Source organism: Prionailurus bengalensis, chromosome B1 (genome assembly GCF_016509475.1).
Source record: "Prionailurus bengalensis isolate Pbe53 chromosome B1, Fcat_Pben_1.1_paternal_pri, whole genome shotgun sequence".
NCBI lineage: Eukaryota > Metazoa > Chordata > Mammalia > Carnivora > Felidae > Prionailurus > Prionailurus bengalensis.
The window spans coordinates 50,258,336-50,272,288 of NC_057344.1; the positions used below are offsets into that span (position 1 = coordinate 50,258,336).

At 44.0% G+C, this 13,953-nt stretch overlaps 1 protein-coding gene across 3 annotated transcripts in view; it reads left to right on the top strand.

Moving 5' to 3' along the window:
• The window catches only part of EXTL3 (exostosin like glycosyltransferase 3), a 137,433-nt gene extending 124,344 nt beyond the window's left edge, over window positions 1–13,089 (top strand). For all 3 annotated transcript variants that reach the window (XM_043565023.1, XM_043565017.1, XM_043565006.1), the window contains one exon: window positions 9,842–13,089. In XM_043565023.1, coding sequence (XP_043420958.1) covers window positions 9,842–10,051 — 210 coding nt within the window. In that variant the 3' untranslated portion in view covers window positions 10,052–13,089. The remainder of the gene's footprint in view (window positions 1–9,841) is intronic.
• The last annotated feature ends 864 nt before the right edge of the window (window positions 13,090–13,953 follow it).

Below are 13,953 nucleotides of genomic sequence, written 5' to 3' on the forward strand. Positions count from 1 at the left end.
AGATGGTGTCTGGGATGAGGAGGAAGATTTTCAGGTATAGGGAGAACAGAGTAGAATACTGGACATAGATGCTGTTTGATAATATCCTTCTCTTGACGAATCCTTTTTTTTTTTTTTTAATGTTTGTTTATTTATTTTTTTTTATTTTTATTTTTTTTAATTTTTTTTTTCAACGTTTATTTATTTTTGGGACAGAGAGAGACAGAGCATGAACGGGGGAGGGGCAGAGAGAGAGGGAGTCACAGAATCGGAAACAGGCTCCAGGCTCTGAGCCATCAGCCCAGAGCCCGACGCGGGGCTCGAACTCACGGACCGCGAGATCGTGACCTGGCTGAAGTCGGATGCTTAACCGACTGCGCCACCCAGGCGCCCCTAATGTTTGTTTATTTTTGAGAGACGGAGGGAGGGAGGGAGGGAGGGAGGGAGAATGAGTGGGGGAGGGGCAGAGAGAGAGGGAGACAGAATCCGAAGCAGGCTCCAGGCTCTGAGATACCAGCACAGAGGCTAACACGGGGCTTGAACTCATGAACCACGAGATCATGACCTGAACTGAAGTCAGACACTTAAACAACCCAGGTGCCCCTTTTGATGAATTCTTGACACCCATCTCCTGTTTCAGTGAGGGTGGTGGAAAAAGTGGTAACTCACTACTTCCTGTACACAACAAGGATCCTGTGAGAACTGGGAAGTGGGGGGGGCCTGGCGGGCTCCTTCATAGGGACCACCTCTGTAGAAGTCCTGACCCCCTCAGACTTTTGGCTGTGTGGTGAGCAGCACCTCGGAGCACTGACCACTGCTCACCCGGTTCAACTCTAGAGACTTGTGCGCTGACAGCTATGATTGGCTATATGTGATGTTTACTTGTTAGCTAAAAATTATGGGATGAGTCATTTAAGCTTAATTTCTTCCCTCAATTTATATTAGTAATAATAATTTTTAAATTATTTGTTAAAATATCTGTTCATAAATAAAAATTACTCAAGCCTTTTGGCATATTTTTTTTTGATTCTCTGTGGTGGTAGCCTTTTTATTTTTATTTTTTTTTATTTTTTATTTTATTTTTTTTTTTTACACTGACAAGGATTTTATTTTATTTTATTTTTTTTCTTTTTTTTTTTTTTTTTTTTTCTGAAATTTATTGACAAATTGGTTTCCATACAACACCCAGTGCTCATCCCAAAAGGTGCCCTCCTCAATACCCATCACCCACCCTCCCCTCCCTCCCACCCCCCATCAACCCTCAGTTTGTTCTCAGTTTTTAACAGTCTCTTATGCTTTGGCTCTCTCCCATTCTAACCTCTTTTTTTTTTTTTCCTTCCCCTCCCCCATGGGTTCCTGTTAAGTTTCTCAGGATCCACATAAGAGTGAGACCATATGGTATCTGTCTTTCTCTGTATGGCTTATTTCACTTAGCATCACACTCTCCAGTTCCATCCACGTTGCTACAAAAGGCCATATTTCATTTTTTCTCATTGCCATGTAATATTCCATTGTGTATATAAACCACAATTTCTTTATCCATTCATCAGTTGATGGACATTTAGGCTCTTTCCATAATTTGGCTATTGTTGAGAGTGCTGCTATGAACATTGGTGTACAAGTGGCCCTATGCATCAGTGCTCCTGTATCCCTTGGATAAATTCCTAGCAGTGCTATTGCTGGGTCATAGGGTAGGTCTATTTTTAATTTTCTGAGGAACCTCCACACTGCTTTCCAGAGCGGCTGCACCAATTTGCATTCCCACCAACAGTGCAAGAGGGTTCCCGTTTCTCCACATCCTCTCCAGCATCTATAGTCTCCTGATTTGTTCATTTTGGCCACTCTGACTGGCGTGAGGTGATACCTGAGTGTGGTTTTGATTTGTATTTCCCTGATAAGGAGCGACGCTGAACATCTTTTCATGTGCCTGTTGGCCATCCGGATGTCTTCTTTAGAGAAGTGTCTATTCATGTTTTCTGCCCATTTCTTCACTGGGTTATTTGTTTTTCGGGTGTGGAGTTTGGTGAGCTCTTTATAGATTTTGGATACTAGCCCTTTGTCCGATATGTCATTTGCGAATATCTTTTCCCATTCCGTTGGTTGCCTTTTAGTTTTGTTGGTTGTTTCCTTTGCTGTGCAGAAGCTTTTTATCTTCATAAGGTCCCAGTAATTCACTTTTGCTTTTAATTCCCTTGCCTTTGGGGATGTGTCGAGTAAGAGATTGCTACGGCTGAGGTCAGAGAGGTCTTTTCCTGCTTTCTCCTCTAAGGTTTTGATGGTTTCCTGTCTCACATTTAGGTCCTTTATCCATTTTGAGTTTATTTTTGTGAATGGTGTGAGAAAGTGGTCTAGTTTCAACCTTCTGCATGTTGCTGTCCAGTTCTCCCAGCACCATTTGTTAAAGAGGCTGTCTTTTTTCCATTGGATGTTCTTTCCTGCTTTGTCAAAGATGAGTTGGCCATACGTTTGTGGGTCTAGTTCTGGGGTTTCTATTCTATTCCATTGGTCTATGTGTCTGTTTTGGTGCCAATACCATGCTGTCTTGATGATGACAGCTTTGTAGTAGAGGCTAAAGTCTGGGATTGTGATGCCTCCTGCTTTGGTCTTCTTCTTCAAAATTCCTTTGGCTATTCGGGGCCTTTTGTGGTTCCATATGAATTTTAGGATTGCTTGTTCTAGTTTCGAGAAGAATGCTGGTGCAATTTTGATTGGGATTGCATTGAATGTGTAGATAGCTTTGGGTAGTATTGACATTTTGACAATATTTATTTTTCCAATCCATGAGCAGGGAATGTCTTTCCATTTCTTTAAATCTTCTTCAATTTCCTTCAGAAGCTTTCTATAGTTTTCAGCATACAGATCCTTTACATCTTTGGTTAGATTTATTCCTAGGTATTTTATGCTTCTTGGTGCAATTGTGAATGGGATCAGTTTCTTTATTTGTCTTTCTGTTGCTTCATTGTTAGTGTATAAGAATGCAACTGATTTCTGTACATTGATTTTGTATCCTGCAACTTTGCTGAATTCCTGTATCAGTTCTAGCAGACTTTTGGTGGAGTCTATCGGATTTTCCATGTATAATATGTCATCTGCAAAAAGCGAAAGCTTGACTTCATCTTTGCCAATTTGGATGCCTTTGATTTCCTTTTGTTGTCTGATTGCTGATGCTAGAACTTCCAGCACTATGTTAAACAGCAGCGGTGAGAGTGGGCATCCTTGTCGTGTTCCTGATCTCAGGGAAAAAGCTTTCAGTTTTTCCCCGTTGAGGATGATGTTAGCTGTGGGCTTTTCATAAATGGCTTTTATGATCTTTAAGTATGTTCCTTCTATCCCGACTTTCTCAAGGGTTTTTATTAAGAAAGGGTGCTGGATTTTGTCGAAGGCCTTTTCTGCATCGATTGACAGGATCATATGGTTCTTCTCTCTTTTTTTGTTAATGTGATGTATCACGTTGATTGATTTGCGAATGTTGAACCAGCCCTGCATCCCAGGAATGAATCCCACTTGATCATGGTGAATAATTCTTTTTATATGCCGTTGAATTCGATTTGCTAGTATCTTATTGAGAATTTTTGCATCCATATTCATCAGGGATATTGGCCTGTAGTTCTCTTTTTTTACTGGGTCTCTGTCTGGTTTAGGAATCAAAGTAATACTGGCTTCATAGAATGAGTCTGGAAGTTTTCCTTCCCTTTCTATTTCTTGGAATAGCTTGAGAAGGATAGGTATTATCTCTGCTTTAAACGTCTGGTAGAACTCCCCTGGGAAGCCATCTGGTCCTGGACTCTTATTTGTTGGGAGATTTTTGATAACCGATTCAATTTCTTCGCTGGTTATGGGTCTGTTCAAGCTTTCTATTTCCTCCTGATTGAGTTTTGGAAGCGTGTGGGTGTTCAGGAATTCGTCCATTTCTTCCAGGTTGTCCAATTTGTTGGCATATAAGTTTTCATAGTATTCCCTGATAATTGTTTGTATCTCTGAGGGATTGGTTGTAATAATTCCATTTTCATTCATGATTTTATCTATTTGGGTCATCTCCCTTTTCTTTTTGAGAAGCCTGGCTAGAGGTTTGTCAATTTTGTTTATTTTTTCAAAAAACCAACTCTTGGTTTCGTTGATCTGCTCTACAGTTTTTTTAGTTTCTATATTGTTTATTTCTGCTCTGATCTTTATTATTTCTCTTCTTCTGCTGGGCTTAGGCTGCCTTTGCTGTTCTGCTTCTAGTTCCTTTAGGTGTGCTGTTAGATTTTGTATTTGGGATTTTTCTTGTTTCTTGAGATAGGCCTGGATTGCAATGTATTTTCCTCTCAGGACTGCCTTTGCTGCGTCCCAAAGCGTTTGGATTGTTGTATTTTCATTTTCGTTTGTTTCCATATATTTTTTAATTTCTTCTCTAATTGCCTGGTTGACCCACTCATTCGTTAGTAGGGTGTTCTTTAACCTCCATGCTTTTGGAGGTTTTCCAGACTTTTTCCTGTGGTTGATTTCAAGCTTCATGGCATTGTGGTCTGAAAGTAAGCATGGTATAATTTCAATTCTTGTAAACTTATGAAGGGCTGTTTTGTGACCCAGTATATGATCTATCTTGGAGAATGTTCCATGTGCACTCGAGAAGAAAGTATATTCTGTTGCTTTGGGATGCAGAGTTCTAAATATATCTGTCAAGTCCATCTCATCCAATGTCTCATTCAGGGCCCTTGTTTCTTTATTGACCGTGTGTCTAGATGATCTATCCATTTCTGTAAGTGGTGTATTAAAGTCCCCTGCAATTACCACATTCTTATCAATAAGGTTGCTTATGTTTATGAGTAATTGTTTTATATATTTGGGGGCTCCGGTATTCGGTGCATAGACATTGATAATTGTTAGCTCTTCCTGATGGATAGACCCTGTAACTATTATATAATGTCCTTCTTCATCTCTTGTTACAGCCTTTAATTTAAAGTCTAGTTTGTCTGATATAAGTATGGCTACTCCAGCTTTCTTTTGGCTTCCAGTCGCATGATAAATAGTTCTCCATCCCCTCACTCTCAATCTAAAGGTGTCCTCAGGTCTAAAATGAGTCTCTTGTAGACAGCAAATAGATGGGTCTTGTTTTTTTATCCATTCTGATACCCTATGTCTTTTGGTTGGCGCATTTAATCCATTTACATTCAGTGTTATTATAGAAAGATACGGGTTTAGAGTCATTGTGATGTCTGTATGTTTTATGCTTATAGTGATGTCTCTGGGACTTTGTCTCACAGGGTCCCCCTTAGGATCTCTTGTAGGGCTGGTTTAGTGGTGACAAATTCCTTCAGTTTTTGTTTGTTTGGGAAGACCTTTATCTCTCCTTCTATTCTAAATGACAGACTTGCTGGATAAAGGATTCTTGGCTGCATATTTTTTCTGTCTAGCACCCTGAAAATCTCTTGCCAATTCTTTCTGGCCTGCCAAGTTTCAAAAGAGAGATCAGTCACGAGTCTTATAGGTCTCCCTTTATATGTGAGGGCACGTTTACCCCTTGCTGCTTTCAGAATTTTCTCTTTATCCTTGTATTTTGCCAGTTTCACTATGATATGTCGTGCAGAAGATCGATTCAAGTTACGTCTGAAGGGAGTTCTCTGTGCCTCTTGGATTTCAATGCCTTTTTCCTTCCCCAGTTCAGGGAAGTTCTCAGCTATGATTTCTTCAAGTACCCCTTCAGCACCTTTCCCTCTCTCTTCCTCCTCTGGGATACCAATTATGCGTATATTATTTCTTTTTAGTGTATCACTTAATTCTCTAATTTTCCCCTCATACTCCTGGATTTTTTTATCTCTCTTTTTCTCAGCTTCCTCTTTTTCCATAACTTTATCTTCTAGTTCACCTATTCTCTCCTCTGCCTCTTCAAGCCGAGCTGTGGTGGTTTCCATTTTGTTATGCATTTCGTTTAAAGCGTTTTTCAGCTCCTCGTGACTGTTCCTTAGTCCCTTGATCTCTGTAGCAAGAGATTCTCTGCTGTCCTGTATACTGTTTTCAAGCCCAGCGATTAATTTTATGACTATTATTCTAAATTCACTTTCTGTTATATTATTTAAATCCTTTTTGATCAGCTCATTAGCTGTTGTTATTTCCTGGAGATTCTTCTGAGGGGAGTTCTTCCGCTTGGTCATTTTGGATAGTCCCTGGCGTGGTGAGGACCTGCAGGGCACTTCCCCTGTGCTGTGGTGTATACCTGGAGTTGGTGGGCGGGGCCGCAGTCAGACCTAATGTCTGCCCCCAGCCCTCCGCTGGTGCCACAGTCAGACTGGTGTGTGCCTTCTCTTCCCCTCTCCTAGGGGCGGGATTCACTGTGGGGTGGTGTGGCTCGTCTGGGCTACTTGCACCCTGCCAGGCTTGTGATGCTGGGGATCTGGCGTATTAGCTGGGGTGGGTAGGCAAGGTGCTCGGGGGCAGGAGGGGCAGGCTTAGATCGCTTCTCCTTAGGTGATCCACTTCAGGAGGGGCCCTGTGGCAGCGGGAGGGAGTCAGATCCGCTGCCGGAGGTTTGGCTCCGCAGAAGCGCAGAGTTGGGTGTTTGCGCGGAGCGAGCAAGTTCCCTGGCAGGAACCGGTTCCCTTTGGGATTTCGGCTGGGGGATGGGCGGGGGAATGGCGCTGGCGAGCGCCTTTGTTCTCCACCAAACTGAGCTCTGTTGTCAGGGGGCTCAGCAGCTCTCCCTCCCTTTGTCCTCCAGCCTTCCCGCTTTCCGAGCAGAGCTGTTAACTTATGACCTCCCAGACGCTAAGTCGCGCTTGCTGTCGGAACACAGTCCGCCCGGCCCCTCCGCTTTTGCAAGCCCGACTCGGGGGCTCTGCTTGGCCGGCGAGCCGCCCCTCCGCCCCGGCTCCCTCCCGCCAGTCTGTGGAGCGCGCACCGCCTCGCCGCCCTTCCTACCCTCTTCCGTGGGCCTCTCGTCTGCGTTTGGCTCCGGCGACTCTGTTCTGCTAATCCTCTGGTGGTTTTCTGGGTTATTTAGGCAGGTGTAGATGGAATCTAAGTGATCAGCAGGACGTGCGGTGAGCCCAGCGTCCTCCTAAGCCGCCATCTTGCCGCAACTCCTTATTTTTTTTTAAATATGTACTTTTTTGTAGTCTGCTTTTTAAAAAGTTCACAGTAAATTTTCTGGTTCTGGCAGTATTGTGGACTAGGTAACCTAAAAATAACATGTTTTTAGTGTTTATGTAACAGACTTTTCTTTCACTGTATAGTTGGGCTTATTATAAGACAGGAAGGGGGAACTAAAAATCAGAGTGGCAAGCATGTAAGGTGTCACTGGAGCTCCCTTGGCTGGGATGCTGTTAATTTCATCCTTCCAGAGGCTTGTGTTTTATCACTCACGTGAAAAGGAGTGAAGAACTGTTGGGCCTGTCAAAGGCAGAGAATCAGATACATCTGTACATATATGAATAAAGTGCTTATTTTATATATATATATATATATATATATATATATATATATATGGAACGCTTGCTATTTACTACTGGTTGACAATATGTGAATGAAATGTTTTTAAAAAGGGAAGAATATAACAAACATGCGTACCCAGCAGTTTTGCCAAATGTTGACATTTTGCCCTATTTGTTTCAGATTATATATTTTTCTTCCTTTTTTAAAAAAGAAACAAATGGAGTAGATCCATGTATCACCCTATTCATTCCTCTTCTGCTGGGTCATGGCTACATGTACCTTCGGTTATACTTGATTATGTCAAACTATCTTCAAAACAGATGTACCAATGGATATTCTCACCCACACTGTATAATAGTTGCAGTTCCTACACATCTTTATTAACATTTGGTACTGTTAAACTTTCATTTTTGCCTACTTGATAGGTATAAACTGTATCCCATTGTCTTAATTTACACTTGCCTGATTATTAGAGAGGTTGAGCATCTTTCTCCTTGTTCCTTAGTCATTCTCCCATACCACCCGCCCTGGAGGGAGGGCAGGGCGAAGAGAGGCCCGGCTCCCACAGGCAAGGGTGGGCGGGAGCAGCTCCCAGCAGGCCTGAGAGTCCAGCCAGGGAATGGTAGTGAGTCAGGGTCTTTTTTTTCTGTTGCAGGATCAGCTTTGCCTTTTTTGAACTTTATATAAATGGAGTCATACAATATCTCCTCTCCATGTCTCTCAGTCTTGCTTTCATATTTTTTAAAGCTTTTAGTTGATATTTTCTATTTATAATAATTTTATTATACTTTTCATCACTGACCTTCTCTTCACACCCATCCATTGATTGAATTCAGTATGCTTTTCATTCCTATTCTATTTGGTTCTTTTTCATAGTCTCTAGGACTGTTTTGATAATCCCTTTTTTCTTTATCAAACCTTAAGTAATCTTGCAAAATTTCCTTGCACGTATAAACATTTATTGTCCTAGTAACCATCTGATAATCCTGCATTTTTGCAGGGTTTTGGGTTTTGTGATTTTACAGGGTTTTGGAGTCTAATTCTGTTGTTTGTTTCTGCGGATTTTCCCTCATGTGGCTCATTCCTTTTCTTGTGTGTGACTTTTGATTGTGAAATCATATTCTTTGGGATTTTACTTATGGCATTTGTAGGAAGGAGGCCTGCATTTATGCCAGAGAGGATTTGCTTCTTCCATGCACCTGGGGTCAATACCTTGAGACCTGTTGAAGCTAAATTAGCATCTTGGGGCTTTTCAGGACACACAGGTAACATAACTCAGGTGTGTGAGGGCTAGCATGTGGTTGGTTATACATTCTCACAGGTGATGTTTCCTCTTCCACTTAGAGCTAAGACTGGGAAGAAAACAGCTTTCTGTGGAGCTGCCTCCAACCCATGCAGCCTTCCATTGGGTCCTGGTGTGTAAAAAAGTCTCCAGTAAGGTTTTGTAGCTCTTGCCTCCCCAGCCCATTAAAATCCAAAGCTCCTGGCTATCTCATTGGATTCAGACTTTTTCATTATTTTGGCCTCTGAGGATTTCACTTCTTTCCTGACATGTCATCTCCTTTCTTTCATTATGAGCTTGGCCATACATTTAAAGAGATGGTGTATATAGTTCATACTGAATTTTCAGGTACTCTGTGCTGAGGGTGTTCTTATGTCATTTGGTCTGCCACATTGCTGATCTTGAAGCTGTTAAATTATTTATTATGCTTTTCTAATTTCTTGAAATTTCATGGGCATCATCATAACTACTGCTGTATAACCACTTTTCCATGCCTTTATAATTTTCCTAAACCTCTTTTTTTGTAAACATTTTTTTAATGTTTATTTTTGAGAGAGAGAGATAAAGTGGGAGCGGGCGAGGGGCAGAGAGAGAGGGAGACACAGAATCTGAAGCAGACTCCAGGCTCTGAGCTGTCAGCACAGAGCCTGTTGCCGGGCTCGAACTCATGTGTGCTGGGAGATCATGACCTGAGCTGAAGTCTGACTTAACTGACTGAGCCACCCAGGTGTCCCCCTAAGCCTCTTTTTAATGGATGTATAGTATTTTATAATTATTTAAATAGTCCCCTTTTGATGGGTACTTTTCTATTATCTTGCTATTGCAAAACATTGATGAAATGAACCATCTCATACCTATGTCTTGCTGTGCAACCAAGATAAATACTAGAGGTGGAGTTACTGAGACAAGTAATATTAAACATTATAAGGCTTTTGGTATCTACAGTTCAGGTTATTTGGAAAGAGCACCCTTTTCAATGATATAGATACATATGTGACAGAAAGAGAGCCTGGGCTGTGGCTCCTGATGTGCTCTGTGGGTGAATGTGGCCACCCAGGGTCACTGTCTTCCCTGGGAAATTGGAAGCATCGGATTGGTTAAGCTGCAGGATTTCTGTTGTACTAGCACCTGTGATTCTCACTTTGTTTGCTCTTTCTTCCCTATTCCCAGGTGACCTCTCGGTGGACTTTCCGATGCCCAGGATGCCCTCAGGCCCTGTCACACGATGATTCCCACTTTCATGAGCGGCACAAATGTATCAACTTTTTTGTCAAGGTGTATGGCTATATGCCCCTGCTGTACACTCAATTCAGGGTGGACTCTGTGCTCTTCAAAACCCGCCTGCCCCACGACAAGACCAAGTGCTTCAAGTTCATCTAGGGGCATTGCAAGTTTTAGGGAGAGGATGAGCAGAGAGGGGGAGATGGCTCCTAAGGTTCCTAGACATTGAAGGACCTCAGGGACATCCGCTGGGTGGGTGGCCCACGCCCTCTGCTGGGAGAGGTGGCAGGAAGAATAGAAAGGAAATAGCCTTCTTTCTCTTAAAGTCGGCCACACTGGGCCTGGAACCCTGGTCCAAGGACACCGGGGTTCCCTATACAGGGCACTGACTGATAGCTTACACTGAGGACCATGGGGACTCCGGAGAGTCACTCACGCAGTTCATAAGCCCAGGAAGCTGGTTTGTGATTTTTAAATTCAGTAACAGCTATTATTATTTAAAAGGAAAAAGTTTCAGATTTGCCATTCAAGGCTTATTTATATATATGTGTGTGTATATATACATATATATGTGTGTATATATGTATATAGATGCACACACACACTCTCACATACATATACATATACATATATATATATATATATTTGGGGGGGGGGAGTTTGAAATTTCTGCCTGTTTCACAAAGTGAGGGACCCATCAGGTCTTCTGATGTTCTGTATGTTGGTGGAGACGGATCCTGGCCTCATGGTATCTAGCTCATCCTTAAGGATCATCTCCACACTCCCCAGGGCATCATTGTGCAGAAACAAAAAGGCCAGGCTTGGCCCTCCTGTGGGGCCTGGACGAGATAAGCCGTGTCGGTTTGTTCCTTCCCCCATCTGTTGCCACCCGGCGATCTGGAACTCTCGTCTTCCTGTCGCTTGAGTCCGTGGGGAGGACCTGCACCTCTGGGAACAGCGGAGCTTCCCTGTGCTGGATTCAGTGGTTTCAAGGATTCATCATTAGGCCGTGCTGTCCCAGAACTTGTCCCTGCGCCCCCATTCTCTCCCCTGTTGGAAAGAAGAATGAGGAAGGAGTGAGACCTGAAGACAGCTCTCCCAGATGGCTCTTTTTGTTCAGCCCTCCTTTTAAAACACATGTTGTGCTTTGGCTTCAGGCTTTCCTGAAAGTTATCTCTTGTGTAAGAGAACAGAGAACTGGCAGGCACTTCCAGGTGTGATCTGCAGTGGTTTGCGGGTTGGCCTCCTCTCTCTGGCGTAGAATGAGTGAGCATCCTTTGCGGATCCCCACCCGGCTGGCCGGGAAGTCTTACAGCAAGGCGCCTGCCTTGGGATAAATACCTTGGTGAAATTCACCTTCCCCTCCGCCTTTGTCTGGACCTGTACCCTATGTTACCTGTAGTTTTTAGATCCCCAATGCCAGATTGGTTCCAGGACCCCTTGAGGTTTGGTATGTGCCAGAACGATAGGAAGATCTAATTTGTTAAGTTAGGCTCCAGTCCAGCCTGAGATTTCACAGGCATTTGTACTCACATTACCACTTTCACTCCAGGTTTACGTTTCTATTCCTTGGGCTGAAATGGAAATAAGCTATTTTTTTTTTTTTTTTTTTTTTTTTTTGGTGGTAGTGGCAGTAGGGGAATGGAAGAGGGTATTAGAGGCATTTGGCAGGGATTTAGCCCATGGCTTGTACCATTTTTCTGGACCCCACTTTCTTTCAGTGAAGTTGAATATAGGTGGTTTCCCACAGCTGGACAAAAGCTCAGGTCTGTCCTGGTCATGCACATGCCTTAAGCCAGTTCCGTCTTCCCCAGACCTTGACACCCTGTGCTTCTATTTCTTGGGGGCACGTTCTCCTCTGACATGTCTGTATCAGTGGGTCTCTGCTAATATCATTTCGAAGCCAGACTCTGTCCCGTATAGATCCCATCCAGCTGGAGGGCTAGCTGGACCTAAGGGACCTCTCCTTCTTGGCAGACAAGACCAGGGCTGCGCCTGGGACTTGTGTCGTCCAGAGGTTCCCACTGGCATCCCACTGGCTCTTCCACAGAGGCAGCTACCCAGGAAATTCAATTCAGCTTCTCAGCAACCCAGCAAAGGGGTCCAGACTCCCTGCATCCTAGCTTTCTAACTACCCTTTTCTTGACTCCTGACTTTATCCTTTTTAGCGGTAGCCTTCTTCCCTCCGGGGAGCCAAAGAGTGTGGTGTTTTGAGCTATATATGTGGCTGCTATTTTTATCTTGTTTATTTTAATGTGAGGAACTCATAAACTGACTTTTAGTGGGACCTGGTGAGAAAAGAGCAGTCTGTGTTAGGACCCCCATATATTGGAGCCAGGTTTTTTGGTCCCTGAATGCTCTTGGTGGATCCAGGAGTAGCTGAGTGGTCTGAGATTATGGATGACATCAAAGCATACTGCCGAAGGGCTAGGATGTCAGAGCCCCTGACAAGGTGAGCACTATTTTGACTTGAATGGAACACTAACCTGAAGGACTCCGAACAGCAGGCCCCGGTGGACACTGGCCATGTTCTTAAGGGACTCTCCTCAGTAGCAAGAGGTGGGGCAGTCAGACCTTTTATGTTGCTTGGTTAGGTGCTACTGGAGAGTGAGTGGCTGCTGCTTTTTGTAAGGTGGGTTAGGGGGAGGCCCAGCTCCATGCTTCAAATGCCTTTGATGCTGATAGGTCACCTTGGGAAACACAGATGTCATCTCTACCATGTAACTGTGACTCGTTTGGAAGACGAAAACCGCTCACATGGGTTTCCCCAGCTGTCTGTAGGTAACACCTTGTTGCCTAGTCTTTGCACCCAGGGCCCAGGACATCCTTGTCCCCAGGTAGCCAGTTCGCTTTTCACCATGAGGGACATTCACCTAAGTGAGAGCCTCCCCAAGGTGCTCATCAGGCTGTCCTGAGCCTTTGCATTCCTGGCAGTGGTTGTCTGGTGCGGACTGCTCCTCAGGCCGGGCCGGCTCATGGTCACCGGGGTCCTGTGTTGGCAGGTGGAATGGTCTGTGCAGGAGCTGCCTGTGTGTGTGCTCAGGAAGCTCCCGCTTTGAAATGATATGTTGAAGGGGGAAGCTCTTTGATGTCCATGCCGTGTCCATCCGCCCCACCCTTTTTCCAGTCATGAGCACAATGGTCTTATGTTGGATTTTTGTAAAAAAAGAAAAAAATAAATGGAGACTTTAACTCAAGCAGCCTGGAGGTCCTTTGTGATTTTCCTCTGCAGGAACGGAAGAGTGACCCAAGAGAAGGTGCCTACCTGATTCCAGGGAGCCACAGCTGGGGCCCCTTCCAGCAGAAGGCCATGGGCTGTGTGGTTTGGTGTTGGTGCAGCCTTCGCACTTGAACCTGGGTGATGCTGTAAACACACATGGATGTGGGCAGCCTCACCTGGGTCCATTTCTGGGATTAGCCATTTGATTACATTGAAAGGAATTTGGGTGTCCTTTAACTGAATTGACTGGGATAGAGGATGGCATTTGCCACATTCTACCTCCTTCCTTTTTTCATGGTAATTAAATGTGTTGTGATGCTGGGGGGCTAGTGCGTTTAAATCTCAAAGATCTGCTGAGAGTTAATAAATGCAAGGAGTCTGCTGTTTGGCATGCAGTACAGATGAATGATTACTGGGGTAATGCGCTGAGAATTTCTCAGCAGCTCTTTCTGCATTCCATTTGTCTTAATGCCAACTCATTGTTCAAGGCAGTTGAAGCACTGGCTTCAGGAAGTCTTCCCTTCCTCGACACCACTGCTTGCCCCTGCCCCATCTCCTGTTTCGGCAGCTTGACCTGCCCGTCACCGCACCGCACACCTGATGGCTTCCAGATCTGCAACCCATGCCACATTGGAAGTCTCTTGAGAACTGAGCACATCCTGAGTGCTGAATAGCTTTTTGATAATAATGATTTGACAAATCCAAAGAGGGTCACCTAGGAATCCTAGCTGGCAACAAGCTGAATAGTAACCAGTATCCTAGCGTTTTTGGACTAGAGCTAATGTGGTATTATCAGATACTGAAAGGAAGCCTGGCACGTAAAGGCTGACAAGTTTTTATT